The following is a 13,531-nucleotide window of genomic DNA, read 5'->3' on the forward strand; positions in this document are numbered from 1 at the left end:
GTACGTGGGCTCATAATTGTAAGTGTGTTTATTATATTCTTTCTCTCCCCCCTCCTAAAGACTCCTACAATAAAACCAACACCTCCAAAAAATCAGGTAACTCTGACAAAAGAGTTTCCAGTTTCTTCAGGATCTCAACACAGGAAAAAAGAAGCAGATAGTGCATATGGGGAATGGGTTCCAGTTGAGAAGGACAAGGATGAGGACAAGGATGATGTGTTTCCCAATCCAGCCAATTTGGAGGTAAAAAGTTGAGAGTGGATTTATACTGGCTATAAATCTTTCATTAAATGTAGAGACATTAGATTATAACCTAGTATGCAAACTGAACAATTCTCAATTAAGTATGGGCTGTTTTTAGATTGTTCCCCTGCTCCAGTCAAGTTGTCAAACTAGTTATTTTAGTGATACAAATTCCAGAGGAAAGTTGAAATATAAATTCCATTTTAGAAAATGTATGCTTTTATAAATAAGAAAAAGCAACCGCCCCATGCATATAATTTGACAATTAGAATAGGCTATATATTGTGTTATTAAAGTTATTTTTATGGCTGATTATACAGTCAGATAGTTACACTGGAGTTGGCGTTTTTATCCAGGACCTGACACAGGCAGATGTTTGATGGTTTAAAGGTATTATTGCAGATCATCTTGGGGAGTAAGATGTTCCAGAAGGCATGTGCCATGGCAGCCAGAATTCCTTGACCATTGGGATGATGTCCTTTCTGCTAATGTGGTTGGAGACCAATCCCATTGGAATGAGATTATTCCTCTGGTAACCTGGTCTCATGTTACAAAGAACTTTAAAGGTGATAACCAACACTTTGAATTGAAGCAAACTAGCAAGTGGTGCAGCTTGCCAAACAGCAGGGTAACGGGCCAACCTAGCGGGCACAACATTGGCTTGTAATTAGATAAAAATTTGTATTCCTCTGTAGGAGAATGTTTACCTAAGTACATGGAGTAAAGATAATATTTTTTTATTATTATTTTCAGCCTGTGGACATTTCATCAGCACTGAATGAACGGACAATAGCCCAAAAGAGACTAACGGAAAATACATTTGATTTGGAGGCAATGTGCTTGTTAAATCGGGCACAAGAACGGGTAAGTTATAGTTTCTATTTCCCTATTTTATCTTGAAAATTTTATTAAAAACTGAAGGATGTAAAATCTTACCAGTTTTACATATTTATGGCAGTATTAATTTCAAACTTTTAAGTTTCTTTAAGACAATGCTGTTTACATGTTCCCATATATAAATACGCATTTAATTGTTTCCTTAGGATGAGTGATAAGCAAAACAAAAGCAAAAATAAAAATAAAAAAATAAGCAAAATTGAAAGAAAATGATGAAATCTAATTTGTATCTGCATCTTTTTCTTTACCTCTCCATGCCTTTCAGTTTTGGAAAACTGTCCTTTCTTTGACTATATAAATGTACTGATTCAAAATTGCTTTTGTTTTTAAACTTCTCACTTTTTAGAGGATCTTACTGAATCCAATGTCAGTTTCCTTGATCTTCTCCTTCCTAATTCTTGCTTCACTTGTTTGTTTTTCATTTCAATTCTTATACATTATTTCTACATGATCAAATCACCTATATCTCTTTTATACTGTTTTCAGTTGTGAATTAAATCCATATTCACATGCCATTCATTCCTAACCTTATTTTTTTACAACACAAAATTTTAAAATAACACATTCCCACTGCATTCAATTTTTATGTTTCTCCTGATACACCAAACTAACTTCTGATTAATAAAATGGTATGCCTCAGACTTATGTGTAGCCAATTTAACTTCTGTTCATTTTGTGCAGCAAGATTCATACAATCCACTATCTTTCTGCCCATGTTTATACATTTTAAATTTTTGCTATCCATTTTTCCCTCTTCAGTTAATGGTTTATCAAATTCCAAACTTTTTCTCCCATTTTCCACCATTTATGTATAATGTATAGTCATTTATTCTATCTTCTGTAATAACATTATTTAACATTGGGAAAGGGGGTAATTTAGTCAAACAGTTTAAGAATCATTACTGCACGCTCCTTTCCTGGTTTTAAAGCATTTAGTTACTCAATACTGTATTCCATTCTAACTGTTGCTTCTGATAGATCCCTTATAAATTCTTCAGTAGGCAAATAAGGTAGCCTGGTATGTCCAAGTTTTTAAGGACCATCAACAATTTACTGGTAGTCCTCAACGTACAACAGTTCAATTAGTGACTTTTCAAAGTTACAACGCCACTGAAAAACGTGACATGTCCCTTTTGCAACCTTCTGACAAAGTCAGTGGGGAAGCCAGATTCACTTAACAACCATGTTACTAATTTATCAAGTGCAGTGATTCACTTAACAACTGTGGCAAGAAAGGTCATAAAATGAGGTGAAACTCACTCAGCAAATGTCTCACTTAACAACGTAAATTTTGGGCTCAATTGTGGTCGTAAGTCAAGGACTACCTGTATTGTAGCATAGCTGGTCAAAAGCCTTAGGAAATAGTAAGATAAGGTCACACTCTAAGGTACAGAGTAAGGTTTATATCAAAATAAAGAGTGAACCTTCTGCAGTTTTCCGAAAGTTCTGAGGGATTTTCCCCGCTCAGAGAGGAATCTATATTGTTCCATCTATATTCTTCTATTGCTCTTCAAATAGTCATAACTTAACATTTAAATACTGAAATAATGTTAACTCTTGGAAATGTTTTTCAGAAAGTATTATCTTAAATTGTTTTGAAATGAAATGTACCAAGACTTAAATTGATATAGCAAGAATCACTACAACAAGGAAGTTATTTTGATATATTCTTAGTGCTTGGAAATATTTTAATTAATTAATATGCTCCTTTGTAATTGCAGATTGATGCCTGGGCTGAGCTGAATACTATACCAGGTCATTTTACAGGCAGCACTGGAGCACAGGTCTTGACTTCTGAACAGTTATCCAACAGCGGTCCCCAAGCATGGGTTAAAAAGGTAGATGATATTCAGACAGATGAGTCCAAATGTCACAATTTAAATTCCTTTGAAATCACTGGAAGAAGTGATACTGATACTCTTAGGACATTAATAACATCCTAAAATATATGCAGAAAAATAAATTAAAAGCATTTATTTTTGTGTTTTGTCACAATGTGTTTTGAATTCTGTATTTACACTGCTTAATAGCTCTTGTGTTAATAGTGGTTTGATAGGCGGACTTTAGAAACTGGGAGACTGATATGTGCTCACCTGTTTAGAAATAACTTATAATTTCTCCTAGGGTTACTGTTACTTTGTGCTGAAATTGTCTTGAAATGTGGTTCCAATTCTATGGGCTTTTCTATTAGTTTAAGCTGAGTCTTGATGCTGATTTCAGTACAATTTGGATAGGAACTCAATGGTCAATATGGCTGTAAAAATTCACTTGCTTGCTTTTGTTGTGCATATCTTTCAAAGTGGAGAATTAGAAGTTTGCCGAACTCTGGCCTGAACTAACAGTATTCTTGGCGCTTAGGAGAAGATTCTAGGGTTTTCTAGATTGTAAAGGCAACATTAAGAAGTTATTATCATTATCTTTATTAAATCATAAGAACAATGGCCCATACTGGATGGGGACATCAGTAGGAGGCAAGTTAATGAAAGTAGACATGTAGTCTTTGCAAATTGAGGAGAGGGTTTTTTTCCTTTGACTGCAGAATACGATTGTGCATATTAATAGGGCAGCGGCAGAGTAACACACATTTATTTGCATTTATTAGTTGCTCAGAAACAATGCAAAGATAATGAAAATAAAGACTGTTTGGATAGTTTTTACAGTTGGGTTTTATATGGCTGGTACTGATCCGCTCACAGAGCCTATGTTGTATCTGCTGTTTCTATAGCTGAAATCATAAAGGTGCTGTTAAGATTGTAGGAACTATAGTTTGAGAATTTATAGTTTTGGAAAGTTCAAAAGTCCCTTATGTTGTGGGATTGTATGCTTGGCAAGTACATTTTTACAGTCTGAATAAACAATTATTTATATATTTGTCATGCTCGCTGATCTATCAATTAATTTTATGATTGTCTAATTCTGATTGGCTTTTTTCAAAGCCCTGTTAGTTGGAGCCTGCTTGTTTTTTAAAAGCATTGTAGTTGAATCAGTGCATTTAGATACAGTAACCAGAGTTTTATATTTGTGTTTTGTTGATAAAATGTATTATATACTTTTACACTTTTGTAATTAAACTATATGGGAAATACTGTAAATACACTATATGTAAATATTTCTTCATGAAGGGGTTTTCTCTATGAAATAAAAGTGGAGAATTGTTGGTAATTATTAACTTACAGCAGCCATTTTAACAAAAAGTTCACTTCCATTATATGCCTGGTATTCAGCACCCATGTACAGTTCACAAAAAAGGCCATACTTTCTATAATATAATTGGCAGAGTACCTAATTGGTACATGCTAATTTTAATGAAAGCTGAAAAAATTGAAAAATCTTGAATCATGACATCCCAGAAGATGTTGCAATAACTTTTTTTCCTTGTTTTTCACAAGATGCCTGAGTGACACATCTAGGGGCATATCTTTTTTTAAGCAGTGAACATTTTGTAACTACTTAATTAGCCCTTCCCACCTATTTCAAAATGTTGACAGCTGAGGACTGCTCATAGGTATTCTTCACAGAAGATTGAAGCTTTGAAATTAATGTATGTAGTGTACATATATGTAGCTGCTACTGCTTCTGTTTTTAAGGATTCTAATATAGGAGAAATTGACTCTTAGTTTTCTTAACCCCAAGCATTTTGTTCAGGTCTCTTATACTTACAGTAATCTTTATATTATATGCTTTGGATTATAAATCTCTCATTTATAATATAGTCTATTAGGGGAATCACATATAATATTGCTTTTTTTCTTCACCTCATACAACTCTCAGGCAATTATTCATTACTTGAGTAGAACAGTTATTGGAGGCCTGGTACATAGAGTAGGTACTTTTTTAATAAAAGGTGTTTGTTGGATGTACAAATATATGGAGATGAAACTCTTGCAGCTCTGTTTGTGGATTGATGTAGTTTGCATCGTGTGATTTCTATCACCTTTGCTATGAAGATAGTTGGGTAGAAGATTTCTCAGAGATTTATGAGATAAGAATGTTGAGCTTTTTAATTCTGTGATATTGTATGTCTCCACATTATCACCCAAATTTAGAGGTCTATGTATATGAGAAATTACTCTGTTATTGGAGCTGTCTCCTTGTAAGAATGATGATTTTTTTCCCAATGAATAGGCAAATCAAAAGCACCTTGAAGCAGTAAATGTTAGATTTTGTTGAGTGTGTAATATCCCTGAATATTCTTCACTTGAGAGGTTTCAATTGTATTACCAGAAATGTTGGTTTCTTGAATGAAGTAAGAAAGATGACAAAATCTATACAATTGTTATATACAACCTATATGCATACAGAATTCCTGAATGAAAAGTCTTTCTTACAGCATTTAAGTTTAGTTGCAAATAAGATTATTAGCAAATAAGATTGTTGACACTCAGTAGGACTTGAATGCTGCATATGATCAGGCTGTTAATTTTTTTGCAAGTGAAATCATATGAAAAACAAATAAATTTACTCTTATTACATATAATAAATATTTACCATTTTCTTAAAAGAATAGGTGTTGGGTATGTCAGTTGACTCTGGTAAATTATTGGTAATTTTTCTGAGAAATGAAATTTTAAGTATACATTGTATAAGGTTTTTTTAAAAACTTACATTGAAATTTAACTATCACTTAAAATAAGAGAAGGATACGCAGAGGGTTATGTTTGTTAATGTGCTTTACGTTGTAGAAAGCAAGCCAATTTTAAAAAGCAATTTGTGTTTTTATTTGCTTGAATTTTAAGCAATGTAATTTAAAATGTTTGGGTATTAGGGGTTTTTGATATTTTTGAAGAAAGAACAATTTCAGTCTGTTTGCATTATCATCAATGATGTAATCAGTTCACAAATACACAAATATTAAATTCTTCACAGTACATGTGGAACACATTTCTTTTTAGCCTTACTGTATTTATTTGCTTTTTGAATCACGGTGATTTCTTGAAGAGGGTATTTGTTAAATATTAGGCCAAAATAGAAATAAAACAATACTAATTGTTCAGTAGAGATTGGTATCTCAAATAGCAGTCCGTATTCCACCATATTTTTTCAGATTTACTCCATAAGTAAGCATGTTTAGGAGCACAGCCTTAATAACAAATAAAACTAAATTGCCCTTGATTTTCAGACAGTGTCCCGTATATTACTATCAAAAATAATCTTTTAGTTTATAATGGTAACCAAATTCATATAACCAGTTATTTCCTACTTCAAAAAGAAAAGTTGGGATACAAAAAATTAATTTACTTTTTTCACCAACGAAGAAAACGGTAGACTGTTCTCTTGAAGGAAAATGGGATAAGCATGATAGATCTAGGAGAACCAGTGCTTGGTGTTTTTAGGAATTATTACTAGGTTGAGTGCTGAAGTTGAATAAAGCGAGTTTTTTGGAAGTTGACTTCCTTGGATATTCTGAATGCTGTGCTCTTCTGAAGCTTCCCCTGTCCCAGTACTCTGTCCCCCTTCAGGAGGACCTAGATTTCATCTGGAGGGACTGACAGCGCTGATCTTACACGATTGCTACAATGAACAGGAAACCCGACCAGGAGTTCCCAGGTGAAAAATGTATAGGAGAAAGCATAATGGTATGCTATAATAATCTTCCCTTACTTCAGAAATCAATGCCTGCCAATATTACTCTCTCCTGAAAGCAATGCAAGATCCTCCAACAAAGTAAGCATTTGTGTAATAACAAAACAATTGGGGAGGGGGCACTTAAGAACAGGATTGATATATAGATTTCTCCTATTTGCAAAGGTTGGAATACTCCTGATTTTGGACCTTCTTAGGAGCTTAAACCAACGCCTGATGATACTCCTATATTAGATCAGTGTAATGATAAAAATACACTTTATTTTACCTGCAGCTTAAAAGCAGACAAGAACGTAATTAGTGATTTCATGTAAGGGCTAATTAATGTTCCGTCATGGAAGTAATGATCTGATTTCTGTCGTTAATATGCTTTGGAGCAAGGCTTCTTATCTTTGTGGAAAAAAATTTAGAAGCACAGTGAACTGCCTTTTAGCACTCTGGAAGCATTTTTCAATGATATATTCCTGATGTTGTGGACACTGTGGCTACAGAATGCAGATTAGAAAAAAAAAGGATTGTCTGCCCTGAATCCAGATAAGAGAATGGAGTTAGATATATTTCCAGTAATTGGAAATTAGAATTTCAGCTCCATTTGCAATTCCTTTTTCTATATTATTGTGGGCCTTTATCATTTTAGTAGCCTTGATATTCTACATTTCAAATATAATAAAAGACTGTGCACATACATACATAAGCACACATAGCGGTTTCAGCAGTAAATGTGAGTTTTTGTGATACTCAATTTAGCTGCAGTGTCCATCCACATTATTTTTCCCCTCATTTTACTATTGCTCCTTCTTTAGCATAACACTGTTATAGATAATAAAGGCAACTCTGGCAACTTCACTCTCCCCATTCCCCAATCATGTTTGTGTCCATTTAGAAGTAAAAAATAATAATAATGAAGACCACTGTCTCTTACACATGGCCATAAGAAATGTTGTTTACTGTATGTGAGAAATATTGATTTGGTACAATATTCTTTAAATACTTAACATTGGTTTAAGTGAAGTTTCATTTCTGAAGTAATTACAAACTTTGCAGAAATAGTCAGTGGCAGACATGGTCTGCTCACTGTAGTTCGTTCTGTGTTTTTCTTATAGGTATTCACCCTTGCACCCAGGATTGGGTCTTGGCGTTCCCATTTGTGTGGGCTTTTCTTGGCATTGAATGAATCTGGTAAATTGTGATTTCTTACCTCTTTCGTTCCTAACTATACCTGCACCAGTCTGAATATCATTTTTTTTTCCATTACAGTGGTGTTGAATACTTCCTCTCTCAGGCATTCTTACTGCTAGGTGCTTTTATTAGATTTCATTTGCTTGTCCTGTAAACTGATTGTAGACCTGTCAGCCTTTTTTTACAGTAGGAAGAAGAAATGGCTTGCCCTAGCTAGTTACAAGAAATTTACTACTTCACTTGAGTAGCCATGGCGAATAGGCGGCAATACAAATCTAATAAATAAATAAATAAAATAAATAAATTAAATAAAAAGTCTTGTTTAGTATAGGGAGATTTAAAGACAAATTGCCATAGAAGCAATATAGTCAGAGCAAAACAATTCAGAATTTAAAAACTTTTACACGTTTCCCACATCATTTGTTGACTTTATAGTTATTTATTTCAATAATAAGCAATCTTGACTTACTGTACCTTTGTACTGGAAAATATATTAATAGTATTGTAGATTTAGTTCCTCTGTACTGTGAAATAACATAGTCACCATGTAATGTTATTTCAAGTACTTGTTCAACTTTCTGATAGTGATTGTTTAGCATTGTAAATAAAATAGCATATTACTTGTATATACTTAACAGGCATTTTATTTTAGTTAGTTTTTACTAGCCAAATGGTTTCCAGAGCAAGATACGTGCAAGCTGGAATAGATAGGCCTTGTTCAAAGCATCTGGAGGGGGTATGAGGCCGAAAATAGCTCATATAGTTTTCTCTTGTAGATGAATCAGTGTAGTATTTGACATCAACTGCTGTTAGATGTAATTTGCAGGATTATAAAGGCTTGTGGAAATAATCCATATCATGAATTAAAATGCCTGGAGTGTTTGACAAGGAGTTGTAATATGCAGTTCAAGAACAACAGAATAAATATTAAGATTCCCCTTAGAAACCATAAACTTCAGTACCTAATTAAGCACAGATTAAAAAGGATTTGGGGATTTTAGACAAAAACGGTTCTTTTTTCCACTGGACTTTGGCACATATGTTTTCCTTTGGATTGAATTCTACAACTGGATAACCTGTGAACATAGTGTTATAATCAGCTTGATGCGCAATTAGAAAACAGTGCTTCTTCAAAAATGTTGTGCTGTACTTCAGGGTTTTTTTTTAAACCGTCCAGGTTATATTTCATCTTCGTAGAAAAAAAAAGACTACTTAGGATTGTGCTCACCTGCATTTCAAACAAAAAGTCTTCTTTTTATTTTGCCCCCAATAATTAGGGCAGTGTCTGATAAATTCTTGCAACCTCAAAGACCTTTCTGAAACAATAGGTCCCTGGCATTTTTGTGAACTGGATACACATTGGTGATGAAACAGACATTGTTGATGAACATTCTATCATTGCAAAGCAGGTACAAAAGAGGAGTCGGAGCCCTGGGTGACATTGACTGGGGTTTGTATCATACTCTGCATGGTTGCCCTTTTCTAATGAGAGGTTCGTGGAAAGGAGAGGGGAGGATGAAAATGGAAGTAAGTAAAAGCCACTCTAGAGGTGTATCAACTCGAAGCAGTTGGTAACTGGCATCAGCTAACATGTTTCTGTGTACACAAACTGCATGGCTTGCACCAGTCAAACTGTTTCTGTGAGAGGTAATGTTTGCCTCATTTAGCCTTTTCTTACATAAGAACACTTTTTCCAAAGTAATGTTCATTTGCATGGTATACAGACATCTGTTTAATTGTATTATATGGGCTGATTTAATACTTGAGGAACTCATGTTACATACGTTATTGGAATCACTACAATTTGCTTTCTTAACAGGGATACAGAGATTAGTACTGCAGTGTGTGTGCGTATGTCATGATTTTCTGTGCTGAAGAACAAACCTATTTACTGTACACTCAATTCACTTTCAGTGCCTATTTTCAGTCATTGAAATGTAGACTGAAAGCAGGGGTTTCTATGTATAGTTGGTATGTTAAATTTTAAAAATGATGTGCTAATACTACACACACAGACACATAAATATATGTATGTACTTATGTGTTTGTGTGTGTGTATATCTACATACATCAACACAAGCAGTTTGTTGTGTTGGGTCCTTGGGTGGGGCAAAAAGAGAGATGATAGTTCACAGAATAGCCTGTGAACTTTCACCCCTCTATATGGAAACTTGTTTCAGGGCCAAATCTGCCTTGTAGCTGCCTTCTTGCCACGGTCAATGCCAGCCCTACTATTCACAACACTGCAGCATCGAGGCCTAGGTACGTAAACGTTTAAGGAGTTTTTAAAGAACTATAAAGCAGAAAGCATTTTAGTACAGTTGATATACTCTCACTAATAGTATGATTTTTTTAAAGGTTTTCAAAACATTTGTCCCGTGCTACTGTTGAACTGTATGGCTAAGCTTTTTTCTTTTAAAGATGCTTCTATCATGCATGAGGAGTTTTGTGAGGGAATTGGTTTTCAAAGGCCCAGATTGTTTCTGAAAATGTAATTGGTAAAGGAGTATGTTTTATTCAGTAAGTAATATATCTATAAAAATAAGTTTTTGCTTGTTTTAATTATACTTTTAATTTGAAACAATCCATTGAAGTTTTCTAGATGAATGCAAAAGGATATGCATATGAACTCATTGCTGAAAATGTTAGAAAGGTCTACAGTTTTTCTAAAAGTGTGTTAAACAAAGGTGTTCTTTTTCCCCTTTTTTCCCCGCTTGGGTAGGATCAGTTTCTCAGAGCTGCCCCTGTTAGTGGAGGAATGGGAGCCCAACTCATGAGGAAGATGGGATGGAGAGAAGGAGAGGGCTTGGGAAAAAACAAAGAAGGAAACAAGGAGCCTATTTTAGTTGATTTTAAAACGGATCGGAAAGGTGAGTGTCCAGTTCAGTCTACAATTCTAATATGAACGGTCACCTGTGCTTTGAAACAATTATGTCTTGACTGTTTTCTAAAACCCATTCGGGAGAATGCTATTACAAATTTCTAGGGATAAATATTTAGCTGGGGAGCACACAGAAAAAAAAAATTCCTAGTCCTCTGTCGCCAGTTCTTACATCGAGGTAGGAGAACTTCATAATCTCTTTAGGAAGCATGCTGGATGGATTGGCTGAACTCCGTTTGAGAGTGCATACATGACAAGCCATAAAAAGGGCATGTAGGTACAGTTTAGTGTCCTAAACTGTATTAAGTAGTTTACTGACATTTCTGTGATGCCTACAACAACACTAATATATAAGACCAGGAATTCTTGCCTGCTCAAAGATAGACTGCTACATTTGTGTATATGACCAGAAACTTAAGATTTCCAGAAATCTTGTAAAACTACATGTAAAAAAATACAAAAATAATTTTACGACCTTACAAATGTATACATTTTTCTATGCTTTGTGTTGTCTTACATTTTTATTATTAGTAATTACTAGTAATCACACACACACCAACACACACACACAATGTGCTGCGTGTGTGGTGTTAGACCATACTCTTAACATATGCCTAGAGTGAAAAAAAACCATTCTGCTTCAAGCAGAATAAACAGTGTGCCTTGCTTAACCTCCTGGCCCAGATGCTAATAGGAATATTCAAGTCATTGATCCTTTGCACAAGGCCAACAAAATTTGGGTGATTTCGATTCCAAGGCTTAGGAACAGGGTACAACTTCTAGGTCTGTCCTGCAGGATAATCCTGTTGAATAGATGGGATTTGGAGCAATTCTGTTGGTTTTAGTGGGGAAAGCAGAGACAATTGGAGAGAAGAAGTCCAACATTTAACTGGTCCTGAACTGTGTAGGCTTTATAAGTGATGTAGTATGTTATGATCTCAATATTTTTATTCATAAAGTACAATGATACCTTGGTACTCAACTGTGTTCAAATTTGGTACTCAGTGCATTTTGACACGAAAGTTTTGCCCCAGTTGTCATTGTGTAATACTCAACGCACAATAGCAATAGCACTTAGACTTATATACTGCTACGTAGTGCTTTAGGTAGTTTAGTCAGCATATTGCCCCCAACAATCTGGGTCCTCATTTTACCAACCTCAGGAAGATAGAAGGCTGAATCAACCTTGAGCCAGTGAGTCAAATTGCTGGCAGCTGACAGTCATCAAAAGTAATCTGCATTCTAATCATTGCACCACCATGGCTCCTAGAACTTGCCGTTGTTGGCTCCCTTGTGACTCACTTTATTCCTTATGGGAAATATTTGTTTGGTACTCATCCTGCCTCTCAGAACCAATTAATGATGAGTACCAAGGTCACCATTGTAATTTCATAATTTAGTTAATTTTAAATTTCTTTTTTTTTTTTGGGTTTGGCTTGTCATATTTTATTTAAGCTTTCTTTGGAATACTAAATATTCAGATAATAAATATCTTTTGACTATACATATATGGGCATATATAAGGTAAAGGTTCCCCTCGCACATATGTGCTAGTCGTTTCTGGCTCTAGGGGGCAGTGCTCATCTCCATTACAAAGCCAAAGAGCTAGCGCTGTCCAAAGACATCTCCGTGGTCATGTGGCCGGCATGACTAAACGCTGAAGGTGCACGGAACACTGTTACCTTCCCACCAAAGTGGTCCCTATTTTTCTGCTTACATTTTTACATGATTTCGAACTGATAGGTTGGCAGAAGCTGGGACAAGTAATGGGAGCTCACTTTTATTATGCAGTGCTAGGGATTCGAAACGCTGAACTGCTGACTTTTTTGATCGACAAGCTCAGCGTCTTATCCCTTGTATATATAGGCATATATACACAAATAGTATTTTGAGCATAGAGTTTTAGAAAGCTGAAGATACATTAAATATACCAGTAATTTTTTATTAACATTTTCTGCACTCTGACATTGTGGTACAGATGTTAACCAGATGAACGAAAGTAGATTCCTGAAAGGAATCTCTCGAGCTGCAGGTCATGTAAGAATGCACTATGGATAATTGTTAATGAATCAAGCTTAATGAAAATTAAAATTACTTGCATATGAGAAAAAATGGTAAGGCATTGCATTATGGTGACTTGAGTATATTGGTTAAAAATTGGTGGGGGTGATGATTGGAAATGGCATTTTTCTTTTTGCAAGTGTTAGTAGTATTTCTTCATTTACAGTTGTTGGTTTAAAAGGTATGATTGTGATATAAAAATGTTACTAAATACCAAATAAATTAAGAAAGAAATAAACAGATAACCTTTTTTTCCCCCAAGGCCTAGTTGCTGTGGGAGAGAAAACACAAAAGAGACACGGGCCTTTTAGTACAGTGAAAGATCTTTCAGGTAAGACTTGGGATAACAGATACATGCTTTGCATTTGAGGAGAGAAATGGTCTCAGCAATTGTTCTGGTTAGAGTAAAAAAAAACAGTTTGTATGAAAACATAGCAGTCTTCCTTGTGTTTCAGTTCTAATTTCAATGTACCTGGAAGATTTTTAAAACTATGTTTTTTCTTGCTAAGGCAAACATCCAGTATCAGCTTTGCTGGAAGTCTGTAATAAAAGAAGATGGTCTCCGCCTGTATTTGTCTTGGTGAATGATAATCGTCCTGAATATCGGAAACATTTCCTGTTTAAGGTAAGTTATAATTATCATAACATATATAAAAATGCTGACTTGATTCCTAATTCTGTGAAAGC

General features: G+C 34.7%; 1 protein-coding gene across 6 annotated transcripts in view; it reads left to right on the plus strand.

Moving 5' to 3' along the window:
* The window catches only part of SON (SON DNA and RNA binding protein), a 36,402-nt gene that overhangs the window by 21,280 nt on the left and 1,591 nt on the right, over nucleotides 1-13,531 (plus strand). Inside the window, exons 6-13 of one of the 6 annotated variants that reach the window (XR_003374051.2) lie at nucleotides 61-243; nucleotides 997-1,107; nucleotides 2,862-2,978; nucleotides 7,827-7,902; nucleotides 10,083-10,164; nucleotides 10,625-10,772; nucleotides 13,107-13,175; nucleotides 13,354-13,469. Coding sequence is in view for 2 of the 6 variants with exons in the window: in XM_026700563.2 (XP_026556348.2) it covers nucleotides 61-243; nucleotides 997-1,107; nucleotides 2,862-2,978; nucleotides 10,625-10,772; nucleotides 13,107-13,175; nucleotides 13,354-13,469 (744 nt within the window). In the remaining 4 variants the exon portion in view is untranslated. The other 5 variants (XR_015744350.1, XM_026700563.2, XR_015744351.1 and 2 more) reach the window with 5 other exon arrangements.

This window comes from Pseudonaja textilis, chromosome 7 (assembly GCF_049901715.1).
Source record: "Pseudonaja textilis isolate UNSWEBS1 chromosome 7, rPseTex1.2, whole genome shotgun sequence".
Taxonomy (NCBI): domain Eukaryota; kingdom Metazoa; phylum Chordata; class Lepidosauria; order Squamata; family Elapidae; genus Pseudonaja; species Pseudonaja textilis.